We start from the raw sequence: 13,487 nt of genomic DNA on the forward strand, positions 1-13,487 counted from the left end.
TCCACACTATCCATCTGCTCTGAACTGTACTCAGATATGAGCTAAGGAAATTATGGTTTGGTTTTGGGCAAGACCCCAGAAGTATAATACATCACATCTTACACGAACAAAAAATTTACTCAATACTGGCTTTAGATTCCCAATGTACAGGAGTATGCGATACAGGAATGTTACGCACTTCAATTCTTCTCCTACACCCTTTCCAAACTAAAATACTACTCTCCCGTTACCTTTTATAATTCTCCACTTTTTCAAAGGAAATAAAATAAACATACAAATCCAAGGCCTACTCTTGCTATCTGCTTAACACGTAGGAGTATTAACAAAAGAACACGTTTGTTGGGATAGTTTCCAGCATGCCCTTACAGCTAAAATGCACATCAAACATTCTGTAGCTTTTCAGGCTTGTTTCTAAAAAATGTTCCAAATATCATTTACTTTATGAGGCTCCTTTAGAACTATCTTTTCACCCTGCAGTCCTCTGTCCCCACAACAAACTTCAGAATTTCAGATTCTTACATTATGTCTCCAGAATTGTCTTTCAAACTCTTCCATCATGGTGTTTCCTCTCCTAGGTCAGCTGGAAGAGGATGCTCCCTTCTTATGATAGGGATGCATCATGGTGATGCACACAGCTGCAGACCCTTGAGCCTGACGCCATGTTCAGTAGAATGAAGGCAACTCTTCTATGCACACAGACAGTGGAAAGCAGCAGACAGCCCAGGCACAATCCTAACCTATTACTCTGACAAGCTAATCAGAAAGTCTGGTCTCCTTGCACATACAGACTTTTACACTGTGCTGCCTCTTACTATTTTAAAACAAAGCATAGTGTCAGGAGCTCAACAGCTAGCACTCACTCATTTGCCTTCGCAGCAAGAACAAAGACTATTCTTAAAAGCCCATTGAAAAAAAACATAACTCACGTATTGCTAAATTTCAGAGGTAGTTTTCTTTGCGTTTTCTCTTCGTATCGTTTTGATAAGAGGCTTAAAAACTCAGTTTTGAAGACCGATTCCAGCAAACTATCATATTCCTGTTCATGTAGAATGAAAACATCATCCTGCATTGTGCTGAAAAGAAATCAGAGCATATATCATTCAGATTAAAATTTCATCAGCAAATACAGCCAGCATTATAATGACATTTGCAGAGTACTTGTGGTTAATTTTTAAAAACATAAGAAAGTCCAAGCAGCATTAATTGTAGAGTCTTGCTTTCTGAGAACAGGTTTGAGGTTTTTTTCAGGAGTTGATAATGGAATATCTGAAACAATCCTTACTGAGAGACAGGAATATTAGTTCGTCATTTTATAGTAATTACGGTTAGTAAAAGAATATGTGCTATTGAAGTTACAATTAAAGTCCATCTCTTCAATAATGGCAACACTTGTGATTAGAGGGGAATTGGAAACTTGAAGGTTACTAAAGTAAGACTGAAACTCAAAGCAAGCAAATTTGGAATGAAAACTTTCAACTTTCCATTGGCTTTAGCTTGGACTGGTTTAACACAGTATAAAACCCACGCACATTGGGTTCCATTGCCACCTTCGGATCAGTTCCTATTTGCACCTGCTGAAGATGCTGCAAAACACTTCACAGAAAATTATATCCACATCAGTAATTTGCAAGGCTGATTTCTGCCCATCCAGAGTCCCCACAGTAAAAACAGTTCTGTTGCATCCTAGCCAGGACTACTATTGTTCCAGCATGCTTGTAATTTGTTCATATGTGTATCATTCTTCCTTTTAACAGCATGTTGGCATGCTTCTTAGCTGTAACTACACTGGTGCCTGTCTGCTTCTGCATTCTCTCTACAAAGTAGAGGTATAAACAGAGCTTTCTAAATAAAACTGTAAGACCTGAAAATGGAGGCCATGGGTCCCCTCCTTACTTCTTGACTTGAATAGCATATAAGCAACCACAGGATGCTCTGGTTCAATTTGCTGACCCACAGTAAAGGAATTGTATTTTGATGCTGGTTAGCATCCCACTGGATGAGCTTACAGAACAAGGTCATTGCATGGAGCGCAATGCTAGATCAGACACAACAAAACAGTGGGAGCAAAATGACAGAGGGAGGGGACCACCCCTTGGGCAGCCACCCACATTTGCATTGGATTAGAAGTGACAAGAAACCTCTAATTTAATGTACGACTTCATAACCAGTTTAAATCAAGTTAACATTGTGCTGTCAGAAGGGGCAGCCTTCCCTCTGCCCCTCACCCTCTTTGTTCATGTGCATATCTTCTGCATATCCATCCCCTGCCCTTTCCTGGTAGATTAATTTTCTGCTTCCCTTACTTTTCAATGTCTCATTCATATCTCCACACAGCCACCAGAGCGCTAGCTAGTGTAGGAAAATGTGTGGCCGGGAGAAAAGACAGCACAGGACTTTTGACAACTGCAGAGCTGAGAATTCCTTATCCTTATCACAAAAGAATTATCACATCACCGGCGTGATATTTCACAAAATGGAGTACAACCATTGAAGAAAGGAGCATTACTTAGACATTGTCAAGTATTCCTGGCAGAAAATGTGTGGCTCCTTTTCATAGTTGTTTAGTCCGCTGCAGGGAGTCTAAAGCCAAAGCTTCTCTGCTCTTTTGTCAATGTTGTTGGTCCATCTTCTGCTGCTATTACTAGTATCAGAAAATACTATTTGATAACAGCAATTTATTTCAATACATTAGATATCACCTACCAACTGAAAAAGGCACTCTCAGTTTGCATTTCTGTCTGGAGAAATGGACCTTTCAAATCCTGTTGAATTTAGAATTTACATTCATTACAAGTTTTCACCATTTTTTCTAAAAAACAGTATACGTAACTCAGAAGTGTGAAGGCATTGCAGTGGTTAAGGCTGTGGAAAACCAGACAGGTGGCTTTGGCAGCCAGGTGAAGGGCAAGCCAAAGTTACATACCTGTCACTAAGAAACATCTTCTTTCAATGGTTTGCATAGCTATACATCACACAAAGAAGGTGCCAATATCTCACCTGAATCTATATATGTATTGCTTCAACATTTCAGAGTTAACTCCAAAAATAAATTAATTATAGCACATAAGGAACTCAAAGAACATTCAGCTCAGAAAAAGCAAGCCTGCACCTTCTATCAGAGACAATATTATTGGGTCTATTTACCCTCATCACTGTTTTCTGATCCTAATTACCTAGCAATCAACAGCTTTCCACTTTGAGCATGCTCCTCCCTTTTCCTCTCCCAGCTGGTTTGCCTGATTGCTGATTCTATAAATATGAAAGGGGGGAGCAGGCCTAGTTTTCTAACCCTCACTTTTCATGTAGTTACTGAAGACTATGACTTTCTCTACAGACTTTAAGTACCTTTTCATGAAGAATTAAAAATAGCTTCATAGTGCTGCTAGAGGTGCTCTTGACTGTCAGGTATAAAAATACAGTTCTAACCCACTTGAGACATTAGGTAAAGGATGAGTTGTATCACTGTTTTTCTAAAAATCTACTTACCACCTCTGTACTCCACACTCTTTAAAATTCTGAAATCTTTCCCATAGTTTGGAAAAGGGTGTATGAAACTACAAACTTGCCTGATTAGTATTCTAAATAGCATAAGAAATCTATAAAAATAGAGTAAGAGCATGACCTCCTTTCCTATCATCAAGCAAATCTAGAGCCTCAGCAAGGTTCTGAATGAGCTGTGTAACAGAAGCCCACGACCCACAGTAAATATTATCTAGTCAGTGGTCTTATTTTTGCTGGTTTGGTGAAGAGTCTGACTTCACAATGCTGTTAGGATGTCCTGTGTCACTCCTTATCAGATAAATTATAAAGCTCAGTTACTTATTGTTACTAAAAATGCAAGAACGTTTCCATGAGAGTATGGGTTGTCATTCTCAGTACCCTGAACAAATTCCAAGTTGGGCATTTGCACTTTAAATTGCAACTCCTTTAGTAATTCAAATTGTTATGTAGTGTTAATTGTTGTTAATACATGTCAGTACTACTGATTATTCTGCCTTTATTGTGTATAAATGTATTGCTACAGGCTTACATCAATATATTGTGCATGGGTTTCTAGAAAAGTATTGTTTAGATAGCAATGCAAGAATCCAGTTATCTTCTCTCCCCCTTTGATTTAAAATGTATTTAATTATGTACTGATTTAGTTAAAATGTAATATTGCATAAATCATAGTACTAATAACAACTGAAACTTTTAAATCTTTGAGGCTGCAATATAGAATAGAGCTAAATCCATTCTGGATAAGCTCATGAAGAATGTTATTGCAATTATTTTCTTGCAGCACAGAGGTTTGAGATTCACTTCAAAACCCATCAGAAATCAATTATCTTAGCGGTGTAGAAAATATAAACTACAGGGACAATAAACTGGAGTTTTGAAAACACATGAGAGAATGCAAGTTAGAGCAATACAGTTTTTGCTTTGAGCCAGACATCTGAAAAACTGGTTTGGCGTTTTTGTTGTGGTTTTTTTTCCCCCAAAGATACATAGTAGGTAATACATGTACTAAATAAAGGTTTCACTCTAGTTTTACTAACTGAAGACTATTAAATATTACAAGCGCTAACTCCTGCCACTGCGACAAGATTTGAGAGAAGCAGTAACTTTTACAGCCTCTGCAGCCAGAGCATTATATTACTACTAAGTCACTTCAGTACAGAGTTAAGAGATCCCTTGATTAAGATCCATTTTGAACTCAGGCCATACTAACATAGTAACAGGGAAAAGCCTTCTTGCCCCCCTAGGTTTTTTAGGGTTTGGTTTTGGAGGAATACCTGGACAGTTTGAAAGCTTGTAATTCTGAATCTACTTTTAACATATACCTAACCCAACGTTTTTTACAACAAAATAAAATCAATAAGCGAAGTTCAAAACATTATTAGACATAATCATAGAATGGTTTGAGTTGGAGGGGACCTTAAAGATCATCCAGTTCCAACCCCCCTGCCATGGGCAGGGACACCTTCCACTAGACCAGGTTGCTCAAAGCCCCATCCAACCTGGCCTTGAACACTGCCAGTGATGGGGCATCCACGGCCCCTCTGGGCAACCTGTTCCAGTGTCTCACTGCCCTCACAGTAAAGATTTTTTTCCTAATATTTAATCTAAATCTACCTTATTCCAGTGTAAAACAGTTACCCCTTGTCCTATCACTACATGCCCTTGTAAAAAGTCACTCCCCATCTTTCCTGTAGGCACCCTTTAAGTACTGGGAGGCTGCTATAAGGTCTCCCTGGAGTCTTCTCCAGGCTAAACAAATCCAACTCTCTCAGCCTATCCTCATAGGAGAGATGCTCCAGCCCCCTGATCATCTTCATGGCCCTCCTCTGGATCTGCTTGAGCAGGTCCGTGTCTGTTGTTTGCTGGGGGCCTCAGAGCTGAATGCAGTATTCCAGGTGGGGTCTCACCAGAGCGGAGTAGAGGGGGAGAATCACCTCCCTCGACCTCCTGGCCACACTTCTTTTGATGCAGCCCAGGATAGGGTTGGCTTTCTGGGCTGCAAACACACATTGCCCAGTCATGTTGAGCTTCTTGTCAACCAACACCCTCAAGTCCTTCTCCTCTGGGCTGCTCTCAATCCACTCGTCACCCCGCCCGTATTTGTGCTTGGGATTGCCCCGACCCATGTGCAGGACTTTGCCTTGTTGAATGTCATGAGGTTCACACAGGCCCACCTCTCAAGCCTGTCAAGTTCCCTTTGGATGGCATCCCTTCCCTCCAGTGTGTCAACCGCACCACACAGCTTGGTGTCCTTGGGAAACTTGCTGAGGGTGCACTCAATCCCACTGTCCATGTCGCCGACAAAGACATTAAACAGTGCCAGTCCCATTACTGACCACTGAGGAACACCACTTGTTGCTGGTCTCCACTTGGACATCGAGTTGTTGACCACAACTCTGAGTGTGACCATCCAGCCAATTCCTTATCCACCAAGTGGTCCATCCATCAAATCCACGTGTCTCCAATTTAGAGACAAGGATGTCGTGTGGGACAGTGTCAAATGCTTTGCACAAGTCCAGGTAGATGATGTCAGTTGCTCTTCCCTTATCCACCATTGCTGTAACCCCATTGTAGAAGGCTACAGAATTTGTCAGGCAGGATTTGCCCTTAGTGAAGCCATGTTGGCTGTCACCAATCATCTCCTTATTTTCCATGTGCCCTAGCATAGTTTCCAGGAGGATCCACTCCATGATCTTGCTGGACACAGAGGCAAGACTGACTGGCCTGTAGTTCCTCAGGTCTTTTGTTTTCCCTTTTTAAAAAGGGGGGGTACATTTTCTCTTTTCCAGTCCATGGGAACTTCCCTGGACTGCCACAACTTCTTAAATATGATGGACAGTGGCTCAGCCACTTCATCTGCCACTTCCCTCAGGACCTGTGGACGCACCTCATCAGGTCCCATGGACTTGTGCACCTTCAGGTTCCTTAGATGGTCTCAAACCTGATCTTCTCCTACAGCGGATGGTTCTTAGTTCTCCCAGTCCCTGCCTTTGCCTTCTGCAACTTGGGTGGTATGGCTGGAGCACTTGCCAGTGAAGACTGAGGCAAAAAAGTCATTGAGTACCTCAGCCTTCTCCATGTCCCCAGTAACCAGGTCTCCTGTTTCCTTCCAGAGAGGACCCACATTTTCCCTAGTCTTCCTTTTATCACTGATGTACCTATAGAAGCTTTTCTTGTTGCCCTTGACATCCCTGGCCAGATTTCATTCTATCAGGGCTTTAGCTTTCCTAACCTGATCCCTGGCTGCTCAGACAATTCCTTCCAGGCTACTTGTCCTTGCTTCCATTCTCTGTAGGCTTCCTTTTTGTGTTTGAATTTTTCCAGGAGCTCCTTGTTCATCCATGCAGGCCTCCTGGCATTTTGCCTGACTTCCTCTTTGTTGGGATGCATCGCTCCAGAGCTTGAAGGAGGTGATCCTTGCATATTAACCAGCTTTCTTGGGCCCCTCTTCCCTCCAGGGATTTATCCCATGGTACTCTACCAAGCAGATCCCTGAAGAGGCCAAAGTCTGCTCTCCTGAAGTCCAGGGTATTGAGCTTGCTGTGCATCCTTCTCATTGCCCTAAGGATCTTGAACTCCACCATTTCATGGTCACTGCAGCCAAGGCTGCCCTTGAGCTTCACATTCCCCACCAGCTCCTCCTTGTTGGTGAGAACAAGGTCCAGCATAGCACCTGTCCTCATGGGGTTCTCTGTCACTTGGAGAAGGAAGTTGTAATCAACGCATTCCAGGAACTTCCTGGATTGCTTATGCCCTGCTGTGTTGTCCCTCCAACAGATATTGGGGTGGCTGAAGTCCCCCATGAGGACCAGGGCTTGTGAACATGAGGCTGCTCCTATCTGTCTATAGAGGGCCTCATCCACTCAGTCTTCCTGGTCAGGCAGTTGTAGCAGACCCCCACTATAATGTCACCTGTCCCTGCCCTCCATTTCACCCTGACACATAAGATCTCGGTCAGCTCCTCATCAGGGAGACCGTGAACTCCAGCTGGTCACTGACATAGAGGGTGACACCCCCTCCTCGTCTCCCCTGCCTGTCCTTCTGAAAGAGCCTGTATCCTTCCATTCCAACACTCCAGTCACAGGAGCCGTCCCACCAAGTCTCAGTGATGCCAGTGAGATCATACGTAATAAAGTAAAATGCATATTTCCTCTGAAAGAAGCACATTTCGTTTTGCTTCAGAAGGTTCTGTGGAACTGTTATTTACATGTGAGAGGAGTGTAACAGCTTTCACTAACTTGGCAGGCAGCCGTCCTTTTAGCTGACTCAGTGTGACTATGCCTTTGGAATGCTACAGGCCCAATTCAAGTGCCTGGCTGCAATCTGTTTGAGGTTTGCACAGCACACAGTTCAAACTTGGAGCACTAAAAAGCCAGGTTCCACTCTCATCCTTAACTCAGATCTACTACAGTTATTTTGTTGCAACTTCTGTTCTAAAGTTGTATGATAAATAAACTACAGGTTTTGAAAATGGTACTGTGAGCAGACCCATCTTGCAGACCTTTCCCTAATCTTGACGGCTGTGAAGAATTCTGGAAAAATATGAAATCTGCTTAAGTACTGAATAATGTCTGTAAGAAAATTTCTGGCTATGTTAATGGGGGCGTTTTATAAGCATATCCAAAAAACCTTTGCAGTAGCTATCAATACAGAGTACTCAAGTGTAGACTTGTATTCTGTTAAAATAGGAATTTATTTCAATATTTAAAGTGCACTTGTTGCCCTGGATCGGCATTCTTTTGTGTTAAATTACACTCAGCTACCAGCTCTGATAAACTGCAATGAGGTATCCAGAGATGTTGTTCACTCATCTTCAAAGGGATGAAATGATATAGGCAATAATCTACTGGTCTCATAGGCAGTTTCTTCCTGGTTTTGCTCACCTAACTGGGTTTCTCAGCTCTGTGTCTATTCTCAGATACCTCCTGCAATCTGGGATTGGCTTGTGTGGCAGTACATTGCCCCTGGCCCCCCTCCTGCCAGCAGGAAACAAAACTTCTCCAGGCAGGGAGAAGGGGAAGGAAACCCTGGAGGCTGCAGGTTGAAATTTGAACTGGCTGATGGAGACGTGCCAGGTACACCAAGGTGACCCTCTTGGCCAATAGGATTAAATGACCACAGGTCAGATGCGACAGGGGTATAGACGGGGTCCCGCCAGAGGACATGTGGGAATTGGTCCTCCTCGGAGCAGCGGGTCTGCAGTCGGGGACTCCCCCTCAGGTCAGGGCACCGCCCAAGGTAACTCCTCGAGGGAGAGAGTCCTCACCTTTCAGGGGAGTGATATGCACGTTTTGAGCCATCACTTTAAATCTTGGGGATTCTCAAGTTGGCCACGTAGTATTAATTCTCTTTACATCATTGAGCCTGTGGTTTTATAAAATGTTACCGGACTTCTAACTAACTTTTGCTGAAGAATAAATCTGAGTTTTAACTCCTGTTGGATTTGGTTAGTCGTGCATCCGTGACATTCAGTCAACAGATGTGATGTGAAATCCAACTATAAATAAAGGCTTTAGTAGCTCACCAGAGAGAGAACATCCCTTTAGGAAGCAGTGGACATATACAAGGTGTACTTCTGTAAGAAAGAATTATTTCTGGGATACAAGCTTGAGCCAAAACTTACTAGAACCTGCTTGTGCATGGTAAATATATGTTTCACAGAATACATTCTGGGGGACACACCAGGCAGGTGAGACCCAGTGTAAGTGAAACATTTTAACAACTCATCAGAAAATGTTTGTGTGCTGGCTATAAACATCTATTGCTGTAAGGCACTTACTCGGGCTAGGAATGAAAATAAGGCTACAGATTTCTTTGTTCACAAGATTCAATTAATACAGCTTAAGAAAATTCACCCCTCATTAATCAACTTATTTCCCCCTGTCCTACACAAATTTCTCTGTCAATGTCAAGATATTTTCAAGGTACTGACCTTAGAGAGACAGAAAGAATTCTCTCCACCTCCATCCTTCGCTTTAAGACTTCCTTCACTTGGCCTTTCTCTGGACCCTGCTTTATCTTTTCACGCCCAATCAGGTATATGCACTTTGGAGTGAGGACAAGATCTCGCTTCACACTCTGAAACACAAAAATGTTTGAAAATACATAGCTATGCAGAGATCAATGCACTAATGTTGTGGTGCTATTCCAAAGATACATAAGGTACTATGATTTGGGGCAATACTGTTAGTCTTTGGTTTAAGTGAAAGAAATACTGATGTGATTAATCACACAACCTCAGAGTCATATTGCACAGGACAGGAAAGTAGCTTTGTTCCCCATTTCCTAACTATTGTAGCTTTCTGCCCAGCAAGTCCCATAAAGCCTTCACTCTGGGACAATAGGTTTGACAATGGCAATGGTCTGATCACAAGGGTGTAACTGCTTCCCTATGTGTCTTTAACTTAGAAGACACTTTTTTCAAGCTGCTATCCTAGATGGTATAACACTAACATGGTGGAGTTTCTGTTAAAGGATGGTAAAGACATCTGTAACTCCCTAGCACAACTAATCATTAGTGGATGTTGCTCTTAAACCTACCTTAAACCGTCTATCATATTTAGTTACGGTGTCTGCAAAATCAATCTTCTCCCGTTTGCCCACAAACTGGCGTAGCTCTGGATGGTCCTCCATGCCTATGTAATCTCCCACAAAATTCCTGTTAATGCTGTTCCGTCTTCTCTCTTTCTTGTTCAGCAATAAATCTGATGCTTAAATACCAAAAGTAAACATTGATTAATAGTATTTACTAGATTTTCTAAACCCATGATCTGAAATAGCTCACTGTTTCAAGCAGAACTTTTTGGGAAGGAGTAATAATCAAGTTGTTTATAATACGGAAAAAACAGTGAAGCACTGCTACTAATCCTTTATATAAGGATCCATGTGATCGTTAAATCCATTCCTAATGAAATACACTGATGGCAAGCTCAGCAGTTCTGATGAATTGGGAGCACTTCTAGGACTACGGAATTTCTCACTCATTGCTGGAAACTAAAGATTAACTCTTCCAAACCCAGAATGTTGTTCATTCACATAACCCAAGTCACACATGCAACTAAGCATTACAGCCCTTGGATTGATTTATATCATCTACAGACCATCTAGGTCCTGTACAACTGTGGGAAGCTTTTCCTTTTTTACTTCCCCTGGAACATCTCTGATCTCTGTCCTACTCAGTCTGGCTTTGTTTTGAGAGCAAAACACTGGGTAGACCAAGAAATCCATAAATGCAGAGCAGCCAGCCTCATCAGTGGTACCTTAGGGATCCAACAATTTGCAGTCATTCCTAGATGGTCATCTGCAATGCAATGGCTTCCTCTACAGAGAGAGAGAGATTTCCTGCATCTCCTGTGGCACTCTTTCTGTTCATGGAACCATGTGTGAAATATCTGTCATCTGAAGTTATGACCTACCTTCTTCTCTCATCTGTACGTATTTTTTCCTGGCCACATACTTCCTCCATGCCTTCTGGATGGCCCTGGCATACCCATCATACTTCCTCTCCCTCATCTCTTCTAACAAAAATAGCTGTACAAAGAGACAGTAGGGTAGGTCAAACATTTTACATGAAAAGTTCAAGAAAAAGCTGTATTTTACTTTCAACAACTTTCCAGTGCATTTCACTCTAGATCCAAGCTGGTGCCTCTACCACAACTATGGGATCTGAGATCAGAATGTTAAAGTAACCTTTTCTGGAAGAAATTTCTGATGCTTGAGTGGTTCTGGCTCTTACCAGTCTACGCATTAATCTTGATACCCAATGATGAAGGAAGAGGAATATGGATTCTCCCTGAAATATTCTACTGGTGCTACTCAAGGTTCTCCACTGGGCATCCATCCAGCCTCCACCTTCACATTCTCCAAAATTCATATGCCTCTTGTCATAATGTTAGCATGTCTATGGGGATCTGTGCAACGTGTACCATAATGCACTTGCATTCACATGCAACTTTCCTCCCCGAGTTTCATACTCATATCCACTAGCTCCATTCTTTCCCAGCAGTGAAGTTTGTCAGTTGGCTGCAGGATTTACAACTATGATCTTGTATTTCAGTATGACATAATAAGATTTTTGGGTCTACAATATTGTCAGAATTCAAGAGAAAATGCGGATTTATCAAAACAGGAAGGGAAGGTGCATCCCCTTTTTTGAGAATCTCCCAGGTCCCACTAGAATATATGTAAGTTAAATGCATTAGAGTAACTTCATAATTACTGTAGAATATACCATATTTCACTAGAGCCTTTTACATACTTTAAGTTTAGTTAAATGTTTTCTTGTATAATCAGAAGCACAAGCATTTGGCTAACAATTACAGTACTAAATCAGTCCACTGACACGACTTTTCCTTATTATTTCCTTCTACTGTGTGTTAAATACTCATCAAGACTTTTTTTTTTTTTTTTTTAGCTTTCAAGTGAGATAAAATTAGTAAAAACAGGTGTATCAAGAAGCAAACCTGAGCTTTAGGATCCTTTCTTAAATTTGCTGCCCTAAACCATGGAAATCTAGAAAAATACTGTTGTTCATATTGATCTTAAAAAGGAAACTTGATCTAGTGCAAACTGTTTCCGCAGAACCTCACTTGCTCTTGTACAGAGTTATTTATTCAGGTGTTTGATGGAAATGTAAATAATGAAGCCTCCTTTCTACCACCCATAAAACCTTATTTCACAGTTGGCAACTCTCCATCTACAGCAAACTTATTAAAAAAAAAAACTCTCTACACAAACACACAAGCACTAGATAGGGTTTCAGCAGACAGGCATTAATGCTCCTGATGCAAAAACTTCCTCAGCTTCAGCAGGGGCATGATCAAGCCCTGATGCAATTCAGGTTACAGTAACAATATTGATGTTGTCTCTCATGAACACTCAGCATTTATTTCTCTAACAATAATGCTAATTGCAAAATCTCAATGCAAAATAGTCTATCACCTACAGTTGAAGGTCACAATTAAGGAAGTTCAATGAAAAAATTGAGTTAAAATATGGTTTGTAAGTTATAAAATAAAAATACTGCATAAACTCGTTCATAAATTATGTATTATAAAGCCTCCCCTCACACTCCTGAGCAAATCAAGTATTTTTCATCTGATTAGCCACAACAGCTGCTCTCTTTGGTGGTAGAAAGAAAAATTTTCATTCACCATCTAAAAGATTATTTTTCTCAAAAGTAATATAACCCTAGCCAATACTTCAGTAATATGAGAGCTGATTGGTTTTGATACTAAAAGATATAAATCAAGCTTTAAAATATTCAGCTCATAGAAAGTTTTTCAACTTAAAATGAAAAAGGTCCAGTCTATTTTTAGTACTTTTTAAAAAATGAATTTCATGGCTTAAAAAAAAAAATTAAAGAAAATGTATACAGTAATTGGAAGCATTAATTTAAATTAAAATCAAAATGCAACTCAAAAAAGTTTTACTATTTCCAGTCAACCTCATGTTGCCTTAACCTGCAGAACTGCCCTTCAGTAAAACTCACATGGCATATACACGCAACCAAGACTTAGTATTACAAAAACGTATTGGAATGGGAAGAGGCATCCATTGGAAAACAATTTCTTCCTCTTGGAAACAACCTAGTACCATATGAAGTCGGGATACAGAATATTAGTGGTTTGGCCACTTCAGAGTGAAGAGGAACTAGATCCATCAATCCCATGTAAACACTTGCCACTTAGCTATTAAACAGAAGATGGACACCAGCAAATTATTTCATTTCTTTCTCTGAAAAAGAGAAAACCAAGAATAAGACCCACCCCGTTTGTGAAGATATGGCTGCTGAAAATCTGCTCTTATAAAGGACAAACATACCAAGCTTAGGGGATTTCAACAGCCAGGAAAGGAAGATAGCTCCTTATATGACTTACTACATAAAACCGAAAACAAAAATACTTTTAAATTTTGGATTGATTTATCCATAAAGCAGCATAACATTGAGAAAACATCCCTCATGCAAAAATTATTTTGGTTTCCAC

The 13,487-nt window shown here is 41.0% G+C and overlaps 1 protein-coding gene across 1 annotated transcript in view; it reads right to left on the reverse strand.

The window, feature by feature from the left end:
* Positions 1-13,487, reverse strand: part of MYO1E (myosin IE) — a 98,027-nt gene that overhangs the window by 12,420 nt on the left and 72,120 nt on the right. Inside the window, 4 exon segments of the mRNA XM_075045407.1 lie at positions 927-1,073; positions 9,434-9,579; positions 10,042-10,211; positions 10,917-11,031. Of these exon segments, the coding sequence (XP_074901508.1) occupies positions 927-1,073; positions 9,434-9,579; positions 10,042-10,211; positions 10,917-11,031 (578 nt within the window).

This window comes from Buteo buteo, chromosome 13 (assembly GCF_964188355.1).
Source record: "Buteo buteo chromosome 13, bButBut1.hap1.1, whole genome shotgun sequence".
NCBI lineage: Eukaryota > Metazoa > Chordata > Aves > Accipitriformes > Accipitridae > Buteo > Buteo buteo.